The 14,778-nt window shown below is 41.8% G+C and overlaps 1 protein-coding gene across 1 annotated transcript; it reads left to right on the top strand.

Moving 5' to 3' along the window:
* The first annotated feature begins 6,063 nt into the window (after positions 1-6,063).
* Positions 6,064-14,294, top strand: napsa (napsin A aspartic peptidase). The gene is made up of 9 exons (XM_024012717.2): positions 6,064-6,288; positions 6,726-6,906; positions 7,225-7,348; positions 11,458-11,576; positions 11,815-12,014; positions 12,705-12,827; positions 13,144-13,288; positions 13,497-13,595; positions 13,813-14,294. The coding sequence occupies exons 1-9, from the start codon at positions 6,197-6,199 to the stop codon at positions 13,972-13,974; spliced, it is 1,245 nt and encodes a 414-aa protein (XP_023868485.1). The 5' UTR covers positions 6,064-6,196; the 3' UTR covers positions 13,975-14,294.
* The last annotated feature ends 484 nt before the right edge of the window (positions 14,295-14,778 follow it).

The raw sequence follows: 14,778 nt of genomic DNA, 5'->3' as shown, positions 1-14,778 counted from the left end.
AATGTATCTTACACCATTGTAGTGGCGATAGGTATGAAGGAGTCTATTTCATAGCTATGCTATCCACGGTGGAACTAACCTCACAACGGAAGTACTCTATAAGCACTGAACCAGTCGTACGGGGTTTGATCATGGTTCATGACCTCTAATAACTTTCCTCCTGAATGGAAGGTTTTATTTATTAGTGGCATGTGTGTTAACCATCAGAAGAGTGTTTTGGAAATTCTCTTCCACGTGTTGAAATCTGAGCGACTACTACCTCATCTGTCGCTGTTATCAAGGGCAATTCAAATTGTTAGGTCTCTAACCTTCTTACGGACTGTGGCTGGACTGACTGTTGCTGGCATTGGTACTGGTACCAAAGGGGGCCAGCTACCCTACCAATTTATCCCAAAATGTTATCCTACCGGAACACATGATTAGAGCATTTTACTACAGTAGTTGCATTGTAGTTGAGACTACACATGGCAAGAAGTGATTATTGTTACAATTTTTTGGGGGGAGGTGGAAAGTCCACTGGGCTTCTTTTACGACCACTGTGATATCTCAGATGTATTCTAAGGTTYTCCTCGTCGAGGGGCTTGTCCGCTCCTCTCTGTTTTCATGGGGAAGTTTACAACTTGATTTCCTGATCGGACGGCCTCATACAGTGTTACATGTAGCCCCCCCACCCCAAACGAAAAGTTTGTGCCCTTTGTACGAGTTGTCAGTAGCCGCGTAGTTAGTAGATTGGCTGTAACCTTTCAACCAAAAGCCCTGGTGTTTGTGCTTCAAAACGCTCAGTGGCTGTCGTGACCTGAAGGACAAGAGAAGTTCATCTTAGCCACAGCATCGCATGACTCCAAGGAGGAGGGAAGTGGCTCACTCACAGAGACTGCTGGTTCGAAATCATGAAAATAAGAGTCTATTAGGTTTGCTGATTGAATGTGACGAGATATTGTAATATCTGCTCGAGTCAAATTCCGCACCAAGAGGTGTCGAAACATCTTTTCCCCAAGGGGTCCTGTCGACAGATACTCCTTGTGGGTGACTGTTACAGCCAGCGTTAGGAGAAGACAGTGTGATAAGTGGAGACGGCACAGTTACTTGTGACCATTACTTGGTTGTTTTTCCAATCCATTAGTGGGATCAAACGATCCATCAAGTCTGCTCCAAGTAGCAGGTGTTCAGTGTCGAGGCTGCTAACATACACAGGGTGAACAAGCGATACGTCTTGGAAGTGTAGTTTCAGCATGAGACCCATTGTGAGAGGCGAGGTAGTCTGAGTGAAACCTCGAGGTTTAGTGTCGCATCGTTCCATTTTTAACCAACATTTAGCTGGGTTCAAAGCCCTTTTGAGATCATTYAACAATGTTTGAGAGATGAGCGATATTGTCGAGCCCGAATCAATTACCACATCACAGTTTAAGCAGTCCTCCAGGACTGTTTCCAGGCAGCGACCCTCAGAGTTGCACTCTGTGGTCACATCCCCCACAAAGTGGAGTGATTGTTGGCAACAGCGTGATGTGTCATTTGTGTTCATGGTGAAAACAGATCGCCTTATCGGAGTTTGAGTGGAATTGGCTYTTGCGATGTTGTTTGCCTTGTTTGCGTCACAACATTTCTTTATGAGTCTATAGTCAAAGCCCGGGGGCTTGTTTCTTGATCGAGCGGGCCCTGGATAGGGTTTTGAGTGAGAGCAGGGGTAATTTGATCTTTTTACGTCCTCGCTAATGGTGTTCATTTCATCTGACCTTTTCTCAGGCAATTCCATGACTAGTCATGGTGACATAGTTTTTTCCTCTTTCTCAAATTCTTGATGCTTTTGTACTTCTCTTAGCAGATATTCTAGAGAGTATTGGTCTACGTTTTTACAAGGCCTGCGCCTGATGGTTTATTTTGGAGGGTGTTTATCTCAATTTCTGCAGTTTAAGGTACATTTCATTGCCCTTATGCTGAAAACAAATGCAATATAGACAACAACAAAAAATAACAATTCAATTAAATATTCATTCATGTTTATTTTCCACCATTAAAAACACTCTTACATATCTGTCTAGGTTAGAACTGTTGCTGTTAAAATACAATAAATAATTTTAATTCTGAACTGGAATAAACTGATTGATCACATCACACAGATTAGTAACAGAATCCACACACAGGCTTTTTGATAGTGCAACCCTAAGTAACAGTACAGATGAAAATGTATCAGGCTTACTGTACTTCTTACTGTAGAAATTATTGTTAAAAGAAAATCTAGGTTGGAACTGTTGCTGTTTAAAATTAAATACATATTTTTTTATTCTGAACTTGAATAAACTGATTGAACACATCAGACAGATGTAGACCAGAATACACACACACAGTCCTAATGAGAGGTGTGTGGCTGGTTGAAATTTTCAACAAGCATGTCTATTCTTGGCTCAGTTTTTGACAGTGCAACATTGAGGTCATACTCAGCAATGAGACTGTTTCTGTACTTGTTCTTTAAGTATGTCAGAGTTGAGAACAATGACTCGCATAGGTATGTGGTACCAAACTGGATCAGAACATCTACTGCTTTCTCAGTCAGGCAGGGGGCCGCTTCCTGCTGTAGATGATGTCAGTAGACAAATTTTTGATGTCTACTGACAATGAGCAACCCAGAACTGTGTTTTTGCCTCAAAAAGCATCTTGCATCAATCAATTTATTCCAGTTCAGAAACCAAATTATTACTTGTATTTTAACAGCAACATTTCCAACGTAGACTAGTTTTCAACAATCATTTCTACAGTAAGATGTACAGTAGGCCTGATAATTTGTCATCTTCATCTGTACTGTTACTAAGGGTTGCACCATCAGTAAGTAGCTGGCTTGCTTTGGCTAATTTTAGCTATTAGCTGTGTAGGCCACAGGATTGTTTGAAAGCGAAACTCACATCTACTACTATGAGAGTTAGTACTCCCTTATTTATGCTTATCATCACATCGTCTGTTATAAAATTACAACAATGCCTTGCTAGCTGACTTACTTTTCAACTGTCGAAACACTGTTTCCTGAAGCATTCTGCCCTGTTCTGAAAGAACTCCCTGGGTTTACCATCATGCTGTATGTTTGGTCAGGACGTTTTGTTTTGTTAATTTGTTCGTTTTGAGAGACTCATTACTAACGMTAATGACTTCCCCGCACAAAACACATTGTGGGCGCTCCTCGTTATTTCTCAAAGTTTGTATGAAAGAGAGAGAAACTCGTCCCTGTATTTGCGTTTCATGACAATTGAGCTCAGACAGAACTTGTGGCTAGCATGATAGCGGTGAGTGGGAATGACAAGTCAGTGGCTGACAGGGCATCATCTGCTGCTGAATGACAGCGCTGCATCGTGTGTCGCGGAGTGATCTTCAAGAAAACTGCAGAAAAAAAGATCCGGTGAACCGAGAAGGACACGGGCATCTCCCTCTCCCACTCACGCAGCTGCCAAACTGCTAAGCAGAGAGCGCACTGYACAGAGAGCACAGATGCACTTGGCCAAATTACTTGGCCACATAAACTGAACAAGTTCCAGAGACATGTGACTAACAGAAATGCAATAATGTGTCCATGATCAAATTGGGGGTCAAAATCAAAAGTAACAGTCAGTATGTGGTGTGGCCACCAGCTGCATTAGGTACTGCAGTGCATCTCCTCCTCATGGACTGCACCAGATTTGCCAGTTCTTGCTGTGAGATGTTACCCCACTCTTCCACCAAGGCACCTGCAAGTTCCCGAGCCCTCACCCTCCGATCCAACAGGTCCCAGACATGCTCAATGGGATTGAGATCCGGGCTCTTCGCTGGCCATGGCAGAACACTGACATTCCTGTCTTGCAGGAAATCACACACGGAACGAGCAGTACTACTTCCATTCGCTCTGGAAGATGCTTCGTTGAAGATAGGCTAGCCAGCCGTGTCGCTGGTACCCAGTGGTGTGAAGAGAGTAGTGTAATAAGATGTTTGAGCAAAGTAATAGAATGGTTCCAATTCACTTTTCTAGATACTTTACTTAGGACAGCTAATCAGCCGTACCAGTGATTGGTCGGGAGGTTAGTTTATCATCTCTACCTCGTGTTGAGATTCAGAGTGCAAACGTGAGCTGTAACTCTACGTRTCTCTGGTATGATATGTTAATTCTTAACTCATCATTTTATACAGTTTGTTCYAAAGGGCTGTTCCGTCAGGCTGACACGCTCTCTGACCTCACTCAGGGGTGTGACTTGTCACTGTGCAAAGTTTATGTAAAACAATTATCTCTTATGGCTCCTAAAATCATGTCCCTCTCRAAACAAAAACACTTTCATATTTCATGCATAATGCATAGGATGGAAACTTCGTACACGTAGTGGGAATACTTTCCAAGTTACAGTATTTCCTTTGACATTTTTAATGACATCACAAAACAACAAACAACATGACATTAATGTTCTCTAGATCGCCTCTGACCATTCCCCGCATTCTATGTTAGAAACATTGTTCCAGTAGTTGCCTTTGAACGTGTTAGAGTTTCGGCTGAAAAAATCTCCTGAAACAACAAAGGCACATTCCTTTGGTGAATTTGGAGAGGGAGAGCTTATTTACAACAGGGCGTGAGTTGTTAACCCCCAACAGTTCCCTCCCCCCCTCTGCAGGTGAGAGGGGGTCTGGTTGAAGTKATTCATTGCAAACCTGATCTGACTTATTTGGATCCTCACAGGACAGTCATGACATCATTCACAGATGGTATGTAGGCTGGTTGATGGCACCTGCAGGCCTGTTAGAGGGACAACTGGACAGAACATATCATAATTCTTGGATTTCAGCTGAGAACCTCCTCTCCTTCCCCATCCTTCAAGGAAAACCCCTTCTTTACACTTCCTGTTWGGCATGATGCTCTAAAGCCGTGTCTCTCCATTTCTCTCATGTTGTGTGGTAGTACCTATAGTTGACCCCTAGACACTTTCAAATTGTTTGCCTGTGAATGGTTGTCCACATCATTATGCAATTTACATTTTACCTTTACCATCTCACAGAATTTAAATGATCCCTGAACTTCCCCAGTCTCTCTCTCTCTCTCTCGCTCTCTCTCTCGCTCTCGCTCTCTCTCTCGCTCTCGCTCTCTCTCTCGCTCTCGCTCTCTCTCTCTCTCTCTCATTAGGGTAAGTTGTTTTGCTGTTGGCGACAATACCATGCTGCCTAATCAACTACTTTATCCCACTCATACTAAACTTTGCTCACTCTTATTCAACTGCCCTTTGATTAAATTGGTTTAATTCAATGTTTAAATTTGCTTCAAGTGTGGTTTTTACTGAAAGTTGACAGCTTTCAAGGACCTCTGCTAATTCTGTTGTCATGTTCTCTGGATCTGGCGACACCTATAGCTTTGATTGTTGTCTGTGTTCTGGATAAAAAATCTATACATTTAATTTATTCTTTACAAATTAAAAAAACATATTATTATTATGTTATTGGAAAAATGGACATCTTCAAAACCCAACCTTAATTTACCAGTTGTGACACACGGATGATCCAACCTCAGTTTTAGAGAGACTGATTTTATGACCAAAATTATCCTATTTACACTTTGTAGTAAATGTTGACACTAGAATAACTTTTTACGACTCATATCGATTCCCATACGTTTTTTTTCTCAAAGGGATGCTTTGCTTTTTAAAGGCAGTCGCTCTTTAAGAGGGGATCCTGCAGATGCAGTAACGCCCCGAATGGCGGGCCGCAATCAGACCATTCTCCATCTCTCGTGATCCTGCGACAGCGACTTGTCAAGTGCGCAGTAGGGTGTCTGATTTAAAATGACCCGTGCTATCCGCGATTCCCCACAATCGGTACCCCAAGTGGTGCACGTTTTGATTTTTGCCCTAGAACTACACACCTGATTTAAATAATCACAAATCTTTTATAATTTCAATCAACTGTGTAGTGTTAAAGAGAGAGAAAAAAAAAAAGGTGCACTCTAGACGTCCAAAGGATACCAGCTTGCAGTGACCATTTTAAAACGATGGACATTATTCAAGCCAATAAGACCGTCTAATGTATGCGCTCTCTCCAATCAGGATTGGACCGAGTGAAGAAAAGCGAGTGTGTACGGAAACCACCGAAAGGCATACTGATATAACTGGGTTTAGTGCGTAGATTTGATAGTGTTCGGTCTTTTGTGTAACGGACGGTTTGGCCAGCCAAGATAGTCTAAAGTGAGAGAAAAACCAACTGGATGATGAGTTATCAAAGACAGAATATGAAGTGTCTTAAAATATTGTCTATAACCGTCGCGCTGTTGATAGCGCACAGCTCTGCTATTATAAGGTAACATATTTTCGTCAGTTGCTTGGTTAACTTTTGAATAACGCAAGTAATTATTATTTCGCCATCCCGTGACGAGTATAYAATAGGCTATGTCTGGGGTAGTTTAATTTCCTGACGTTAGGCAATTATTATTGCCAATTTCACATGCATATTTGTTTAGGCACATGTGGGTCTTATTTTGGTACACCCACAGAACGTTTCTATAACGCTGGCATGTTCATGACATCTATCTCCTAAATTTTGAATTGAAGTTAACATAGATTGTACATAATAACGAAGCAATTAAGTTGTAAAATAGAACCAAGCTGCTCGTAAATGTATGGGAACATCAGTATAAAACAGGAAGTACGTTAGAGCGCACGAGTTATGAATTATTTGTTAAACAAATTACGACCGATAAACTAATTCTCTTCGTTATCATATAAATGGGCCTTTAGAATTCCCCTCCACAAGACGCGCAGTATGCGCCGCCTGATGAACGACAATGGGATGAGTTTTGAACAACTCCAGAACATGGCCAAGACCGTTGGTGGTGCAGGAACTGACARACCAACACCCGTACCAGCAACCACTCAGAGCCCGAAAGTGCCAGTTGAGAGACTCACTAACTTCATGGATGTAAGTGGGTATTGTCACTAGGCCTGGTTTAATTCTAGCTTATTCTAGGTTGACTGAAAAAAACTATAATAAGTAAAGCCAGGGTTCTCCAGGAGTTGGGTGTGCAGGCTTTTGTTCCAACCCTTCATAACATGCCCAACTGCTAATCATGGCCCAGATTGAAGATCATGAGATGTGTGTATGTAATTTATTTATTTGGTTTAATAAAGCTTGCACATTCAGTATCTCTCTCCCCGGGAGTTAGGAAAAGAGAACTGTAATATAGACTTATGCCTATTTATCGTATGAATGTGGTGTTTATGTCAAATCTCTCTACAGGCTCAGTATTATGGGGTGATCAGCATAGGCACACCACCCCAGGACTTTACTGTGCTGTTTGACACCGGCTCCTCCAACCTGTGGGTGCCCTCCATTCACTGCTCCTTCCTGGATGTTGCATGCTGTGAGTCAGTCTATTATTGCCTTTGCTGCACTTCACCATAGCCACGGGAAGTAGGGGTGCAGAGGGTGCAACAACAAAAAAAGATGCAACYATTTTTACGATTTTAGTTACAGTTCATAAAAGTCAATTGAAATCAAATAATTTGSCCCTAATCTATGGATTTCACATTACTGGGATTATAGATATGCATCTGTTGGTCACCGATACCTTTAAAGGTAGGGGCGTGGATCAGAAAACCAGTCAGTATTTGGTGTGACCACAATTTGCCTCATGCAAACATCTCCTTCGCATCGAGTTGATCAGGCTATTGATTTTGGCACGTTGTCCCACTCCTCTTCAATGGGTGTGCGAAGATGTTGGCGGGAACTGGAAAACACTGTCATGCATGTCGGTCCAGAACATCCCAAACATGCTCAATGGGTGACATGTCTGAGTATGCAGGCCATGGAAGAAGTGGGATATTTTAAACTTCCAGGAATTGTGAACAGATCCTTGTGACATGGGGCTGTGCATTATCATGCTCAAACATGAAGTGATGTCGGTGGATGAATGGCACGACAATGGGCTTCAGGATCTTGTCACAGTATACTGTGCATTCAAACTGCCTTCGATAAAATTCAATTGTGTTCATTGTCCGTAGCTTATGCCTGCCCAGACCATAACCCCACCGTCACCATGGGGCACTCTGTTCACAACGTTGACACCCGCAAACCACTCACCCACACAATGCCGAACACACTATCTGCCATCTGCCCGGTACAGTTGAAACTGGGATTCGTCTGTGAAGAGCACACTTCTCCAGCATGCCAGTGGCCATCGAAGGTGAACATTTGCCCACTGAAGTCGGTTACAARGCCGAACTGCAGTCAGGTCAAGACCCTTGTGAGGATGGCGAGCACACAGATCTTCCCAGAGACTGTTTCTGACAATTTGTGCACAATTTTTTTGTGAAAATTACGTTTCATCAGTTGTCTGGGTGGCTGGTCTCAGACGTCCCGCAGGTGAAGAAGCTGGATGTGGAGGTCCTGGGCTGGCGTGGTTACARGTGGTATGCGTTTGTTAAGCCGATTGGACGTACTGCCAAATTCTCTAAAAGGACGTTGAAGGCGGCTTATGGTAGAGAAATTAACATTAATTCCTGCAGTCAACATGCCAATTGCACGCTCCCTCAACTTGACACAACTGCAGATTTTAGTGSCATTTATTGTCCCCAACACATAAAGCTTCTTTATATGCCACACTTGTCAGGTGGATGGATTATCTTGGCAAAGYAGAAATGCTCACTAACAGGGATGTAAACAAATGTGTGCCCAAAATCAAACTTTGAGCGTATGGGATCTTTTTATTTCAGCTCATAAAACATGGGACCAACATTTTACATGTTGCATTTATATTTTTGTTCAGTGTATATACAGTACAAGTCATCAGTTTGGACACTTACTCATTCCAGAATTGTATTTTTATTTTCTACATTGTAGAAGACATCAACTATGAAATAACACATGGAATCATGTAGTAACCAAYAAAGTGTTAAACAAACCAAAATATCTTATTTGATGACAGCTTTGCACACTCTTGYCATTCTCTCAACCAGCTTAATGAGGTAGTCACCTAAAATGCATTTCAATTAACAGGTGTGCKTTGTTAAAAGTACATTTGTGGAATTTATTTTCTTCATGCGTTTGAGTCAATCAGTTGTGTTGTGACAAGGTAGGGGTGGTATACAAAATATAGCCCTATTTGGTAAAATACCAAGTCCATATGATGGCAAGAACAGCTCAAATAAGCAAAGATAAATGACCGTCCATCATTACTTTAAGACGTGAAGGTCAGTCAATCTGTAAAATCCGTAAAAAAAAGTGTCGTCGCAAAAACCTTTTGAGTGCTATGATGAAACTGGCTCTCATGAGGACTGGCACAGGAAAGGAAGACCCAGAGTTAACTCTGCTGCAGAGGATGAYTTCATTAGAGGTAACTGCACCTCAGACTGCAGCCCAAATAAATGCTTAAGAGTTCAAGTAACAGACACATCTRAACATCAACTGTTCAGAGGAGACTGTGTGCATCAGGCCTTTATAGTAGAGTTTTTGCAAAGAAACCACTACTTAAGGACCCCAATAATAAGAAGAGACTTGCTTGGGCTAAGAAACATGAACAATGGACATTAGTCCGGTGGAAATCTGTCCTTTGGTCTGAGTCCAAATTTGAGATTTTTGGTTCTAACTGCCGTGTCTTTGTGAGATGCAGAGTAGGTGAACGGATGATCTCTGCATGTGTGGTGCCCACCGTGAATCGTGGGGGTGCTTTGCTGGTGACACTGTCGGTGATTGATTGATTTATAATTCAAGGCACACTTAACTAGCATGGCTACCACAGCATTCTGCAGTGATACGCCATTCCATCTGGTTTGCCCTTAGTGGGACTCGTTTGTTTTTCAACAGGACAATGACCCGACACTTCCAGGCCGTGTAAGGGCTATTTGACCAAGAAGAAGAGTGATGGAGTTCATCAGATGACCTGGCCTCCACAATGACCTGACCTCAACCCAATTGAGATGTTTGGGATGAGTTGGACCGCAGAGTGAAGGAAAAGCAGCCAACAAGTGCTCAGCATGTGGGAACTCCTTCAAGACTGTTGGAAAAGCATTCCAGGTGAAGCTGGTTGAGAGATTTCCAACAGTGTGCAAAGCTGTCATCGTGGCGACTTTAAGGAATCTAAAACATATTTTTGGTTACATGATTCCATATGTGTTATTTCATTTGTTTTTAATGTCTTCACTAAAAATGAATGATTAGGTGTGTCCAAGCTTTTGACTGGTACTGTATATTTTGTGGAAATGTATTTTTTTTTCTTCTCACAAGTAGTGCACTGGGCCATTAGTAGTCCTGTATTAGTGGACCAATCTAGACATCTGTAGCGCYGGCAAAACATTTTTTTCAGCATCTCAGCTTTGGCAAAAAGGTAGTTGTATGATTAAGAYCAGTATCGTGTGGTGTTCAATAGTTGGAATTGTAAGAGGTGTTGCKCTGTCCCTTTTCTCTGCGATCATTCTAACGGAATCCAGAAAAAACAAAACCCTCTCCTTAAACATTTACATCAAAAGGTGCGAAGTTATGGGCAAAGACTCAAGACATCCATCAATAAAAAAAATGTTCTTCATCAAATAACATGGAAAACAACCACTTTTTGTGCAGTATTAATTACCATCCTTACAAACGTAATGTAAATTAACATTACTGTATTGTACATTGGCTGGTCATTTAGGTTTGTACCTGTAGACTTTCCATCACAAATGCACAATACGGTATTTGAGTAGATTGAGACATCAAGTGGTTTGTGACATGTGCTGAGTTGATTGCGCATGGCTCTTGCAACGCTAGGGTTGTGGGTTCGATTCCCACGGGGGACCAATATGAAAATGTATGCACTCACTACTGTAAATTCCTCTGCATAAGAGCATCTACTAACATGTAAATTAATAGATCAGTTCAGTTTCCACAGAAATAAGTTGCATTTGCAAAGTATTTCAAGAAACTGGAAAACCTATATCAAATGTAGAGAARTATCAGACTCAAGTTACAAATGCTAGTAAACACTGAAATACAATTATTTTGTTTCACACTAGTGCACTGGGTCTTRGCTAGTCCTGTATTAGCGGACGATATAGGTCTTCAGCGTGGGCATTTTTTTGCATCCTCCCTGTCGGCGTAGCACCCCCTGCCCCAAACTACTTCCCGTGGCTATGCACTTCACTCATAACATATGGTTTTACTATCCGCTGAGTCTCCTATGGATGTCGTTTTATTTATTTTAAATTTTTTAAGGCTGCCCCCCACACCTCTCTGATTCGGAGGGGTTGGGTTAAATGCAGAAGACACATTTCAGTTGTACAACTGACTAGGTATCTCCCTTTATCATATAATCATGAGATGGGTACAAAAGATAAAGTTGCAAATACTCGTTTTTTGTTGTTGTTGATCATCCATGCTGTACTGGAAGTCATATTCATCGTTTTAAGGCGTCATGAGGGACGTGTTTGTTTTGTATGAAAATGAGTGCCATTGATCCAACCTGAGATGGTTGTGAACTTTATGTGCACCTCTGCTTAGGGCTCCACCATCGTTATAACTCGGAGAAGTCGAGCACGTATGTTCAGAATGGCACCAAATTCTCCATCCAGTATGGCAGAGGCAGCTTGTCTGGGTTCATCAGTGGGGACACTGTGTCTGTAAGTGGACTTTTCTGTGTGTGCACACCGTGTCCATTGTTTATTTGCATTCCTCGCACTTAAGTGGACAAATCCACAGCATTTTTCTGTAATTTTACCATTGTCCATTTTAAGTGATGGAATGTGGAGCATAGTCTGCATACCATTTCTTACTGTGTATTGTTTGTAAACCTCACTGTGTTCATGAACAATCTGCTTTGTACATCACAGTTCCTGTTCTTCACTCCATCCCCCTCAGTTGGCTGGCATGCAGGTCACTGGTCAACAGTTTGGTGAGGCCGTGAAGCAACCTGGCATCACGTTTGCAGTGGCACGCTTTGACGGGGTGCTGGGCATGGGCTACCCTACCATATCTGTCGATAAGATAACCCCTGTGTTTGACACCGCCATGGCTGCCAAGCTGTTGCCTCAGAACATATTTTCCTTCTATATTAGCAGGTTGGTTTTAGGGATTTTTTTTCTCATTTTTAATACATTCCTACTAAGGGCCGTAGGTCAATGTGTGGTTTGTTGACTTGTGATTTTGTTTTAAACGATTTTTTTTWAAGTCCTGTTTGCTGTTGGAGGTCAACTGAAAGGAGTTTATCTTTTCATTTGAACTGGGATATTTTTAGCTTCTGTTGTCCTGAAATTCTTTAACCACACTTTCTGTCATATTTCCTCGGAAATAAGTGAAATYGTTCACCTAATTTCAGTTTGTGACAACAAGCACGTTATAGTGTAGAGAATCATTGTGCCATCTACACCACTGAAATATTCCATTTTAGCTGAAGCTGGTGTACAAAACTGAAAGTAAAAGAGCAATAACAAAACTTAAGAATGGGAAGCATAGAATAGAACATCTACTGCTTAGACTTGCATTCAATGAGTGACAGATCTATAACGCACATTTCTATGTGCATTTGGTTGGGTCARCCAAAAAGTTACATATTGCAGCTTTAACATGTATTTATTTTTGTGGGTAAAGTCTATGAACATAAACCACAGGTTAATTAAACATTTGCATAACTTGTACAACCTTGTATTCTTGTGTTGTCACTAGCTTCAATGGGGTTAAGGCAATACAATTACATATCTGTCAGTAGATTGYACTAAACTTGTAACCCCTTTTGATATCCTGTTCCTCAGAGTTCCATTTGCTGCTGTAGGAGGAGAGCTGATGCTGGGAGGCACGGACCCACTGTACTACACTGGAGACCTGCACTATGTCAATGTCACACGCAAGGCCTATTGGCAGATTGAGATGAGCAGGTAAGCAACTTGGTTCTCATCRACACAGAGGCTCTTTTATAATATCTATTCCAGAGGAGAACTGCCCCCTCATTGAAGCCATGAAGTTCAAGGCTGATGGGGTACTGCATGCTGCTGTTTCCAGAAAGCAGGATCCCCCATTATAGTCAATGGAAAAATAACTATCTCCGTGTAAATAATCAAAGACAATCATTGTACCAATAATTGCTTCTATTACACCAGATGCATGTCCTTGAACCGATTTATTAAGAAATCGCACACAATGTTATAAGGATAATTTAGTCTTGAGTGATCACAGCTAATTGGTGCTCTGCAGTGTGGAAGTGGGAAACCAGCTGACGTTGTGCAAGGCCGGTTGCCAAGCGATTGTTGACACGGGAACGTCCCTCATCACCGGGCCTGCGGAGGAGGTCCGGGCGCTGCATAAAGCCATCGGAGCCTTGCCTCTACTGATGGGAGAGGTAGGTACAGGAGTCTGTAGACTAAATGTCTACCTGTTGTAGCATATAAGTACATTCTATCAGTTCCAACCTCTGTTTTAGTTCTCCTGAATGACCAACAAAAGATTTCAATCATGCACGCATGTATTGTAGTGATAGAAGTTTTGATTTGTGAAGTACATGCAGTTATTTTTAACTTACTTGCACTTTATTTTTTTCTTCCTCTCAGTATTGGATTGACTGCYAGAAGGTTTCCTCTCTCCCCGTCATCACATTCAACCTGGGAGGGAAGATGTTCAACTTGACTGGAGACGACTATATCATAATGGTAAATTGCACCTCATGACCAGTGTTCAATGTGGCCTGCCTGCCAGTAGGAAAGTCTGTGAAATTTGACAACTTCAATCATCATCACTTAAACAGTTAATCACAGTTCGCATGCGTATATGCATTTTACTACATCTTGAAATGTATTATGATATTTAATTCTCTGGACATGCCTGCCGTTGAGAATCATTCAAAAGCTTCTCCCCTATGTGCTGCAGGATTCCCAGATGGGTCAGAAAATCTGTCTGTCAGGCTTCATGGCRATGAACATCCCTCCTCCGGCTGGACCGCTGTGGATCCTGGGAGATGTGTTCATTGGACGCTACTACAGCGTGTTTGATAGAGACGCAGACCGRGTGGGGTTCGCCCCTGCCAAGTAGAGGGGAGAAACCACAAACAACCCCTAGCCACATGTGGAGATCTGAAAGGATTTGATGGGTATTAGCAATATAGTGGTCCTACCAAACCAAGGTGCAAGGTGGAGCTAGTACCTATCAAATCCCCACAGATCATGCTGAATTATAGGAGAGGCACACCACCAAAATGAACAAACGCCCCCCAAAAGAAACTTGTCTTAGCCTATTTTTCTTATTTTGGGGGGGGCGGGGGGGGGGGGCTGTTTCTTAATTTTCTTTTAAGACTAATAAAAGTGTTCCCGGGTGAGTTTGGTGAATGATTAATAAATAGTTACAGATCAAAACTGATATGAGCTGCTGTATGCAGTTCAGCTTGGTGTTTTGTATGAAGACGAAGTGGTACTGTTGTATCTCCTATCTGACAATGCAACCACTTTTATGTTTGGAAAGCAGATTACTGAATGCATATCTTTATTCTAAATACATTTCCTTTGTAGATGAAGCAGAAGACTGAATGCATATCATTGTAGATTCAACTCTGGTTGATTTAACAAAAACAATGTTGACGTCCAGTGAATTTGACTATGTACCAAGGACCAGGGTACAGTAATAGTATCAAGGTTTCTCAAACTTTTTTTGTGAAACGATGTCTTGTGATGTGTACACTTGAACTCTTATTGTACGTTGACCCCAAGACCATGATGCTTCCGTTATAGCCTAAATAAACTGGTAATGCACTACAGCATCTGATTCTAACATTAATTAAAAGATGTGACACTGAAAAATGTATTTTATTAAGTAAAAATCAAGTCATTCTTGTCCAGAATG

This window comes from Salvelinus sp. IW2-2015, linkage group LG20 (assembly GCF_002910315.2).
Source record: "Salvelinus sp. IW2-2015 linkage group LG20, ASM291031v2, whole genome shotgun sequence".
NCBI lineage: Eukaryota > Metazoa > Chordata > Actinopteri > Salmoniformes > Salmonidae > Salvelinus > Salvelinus sp. IW2-2015.
This window is presented reverse-complemented; position numbering and strand designations above follow the sequence as displayed.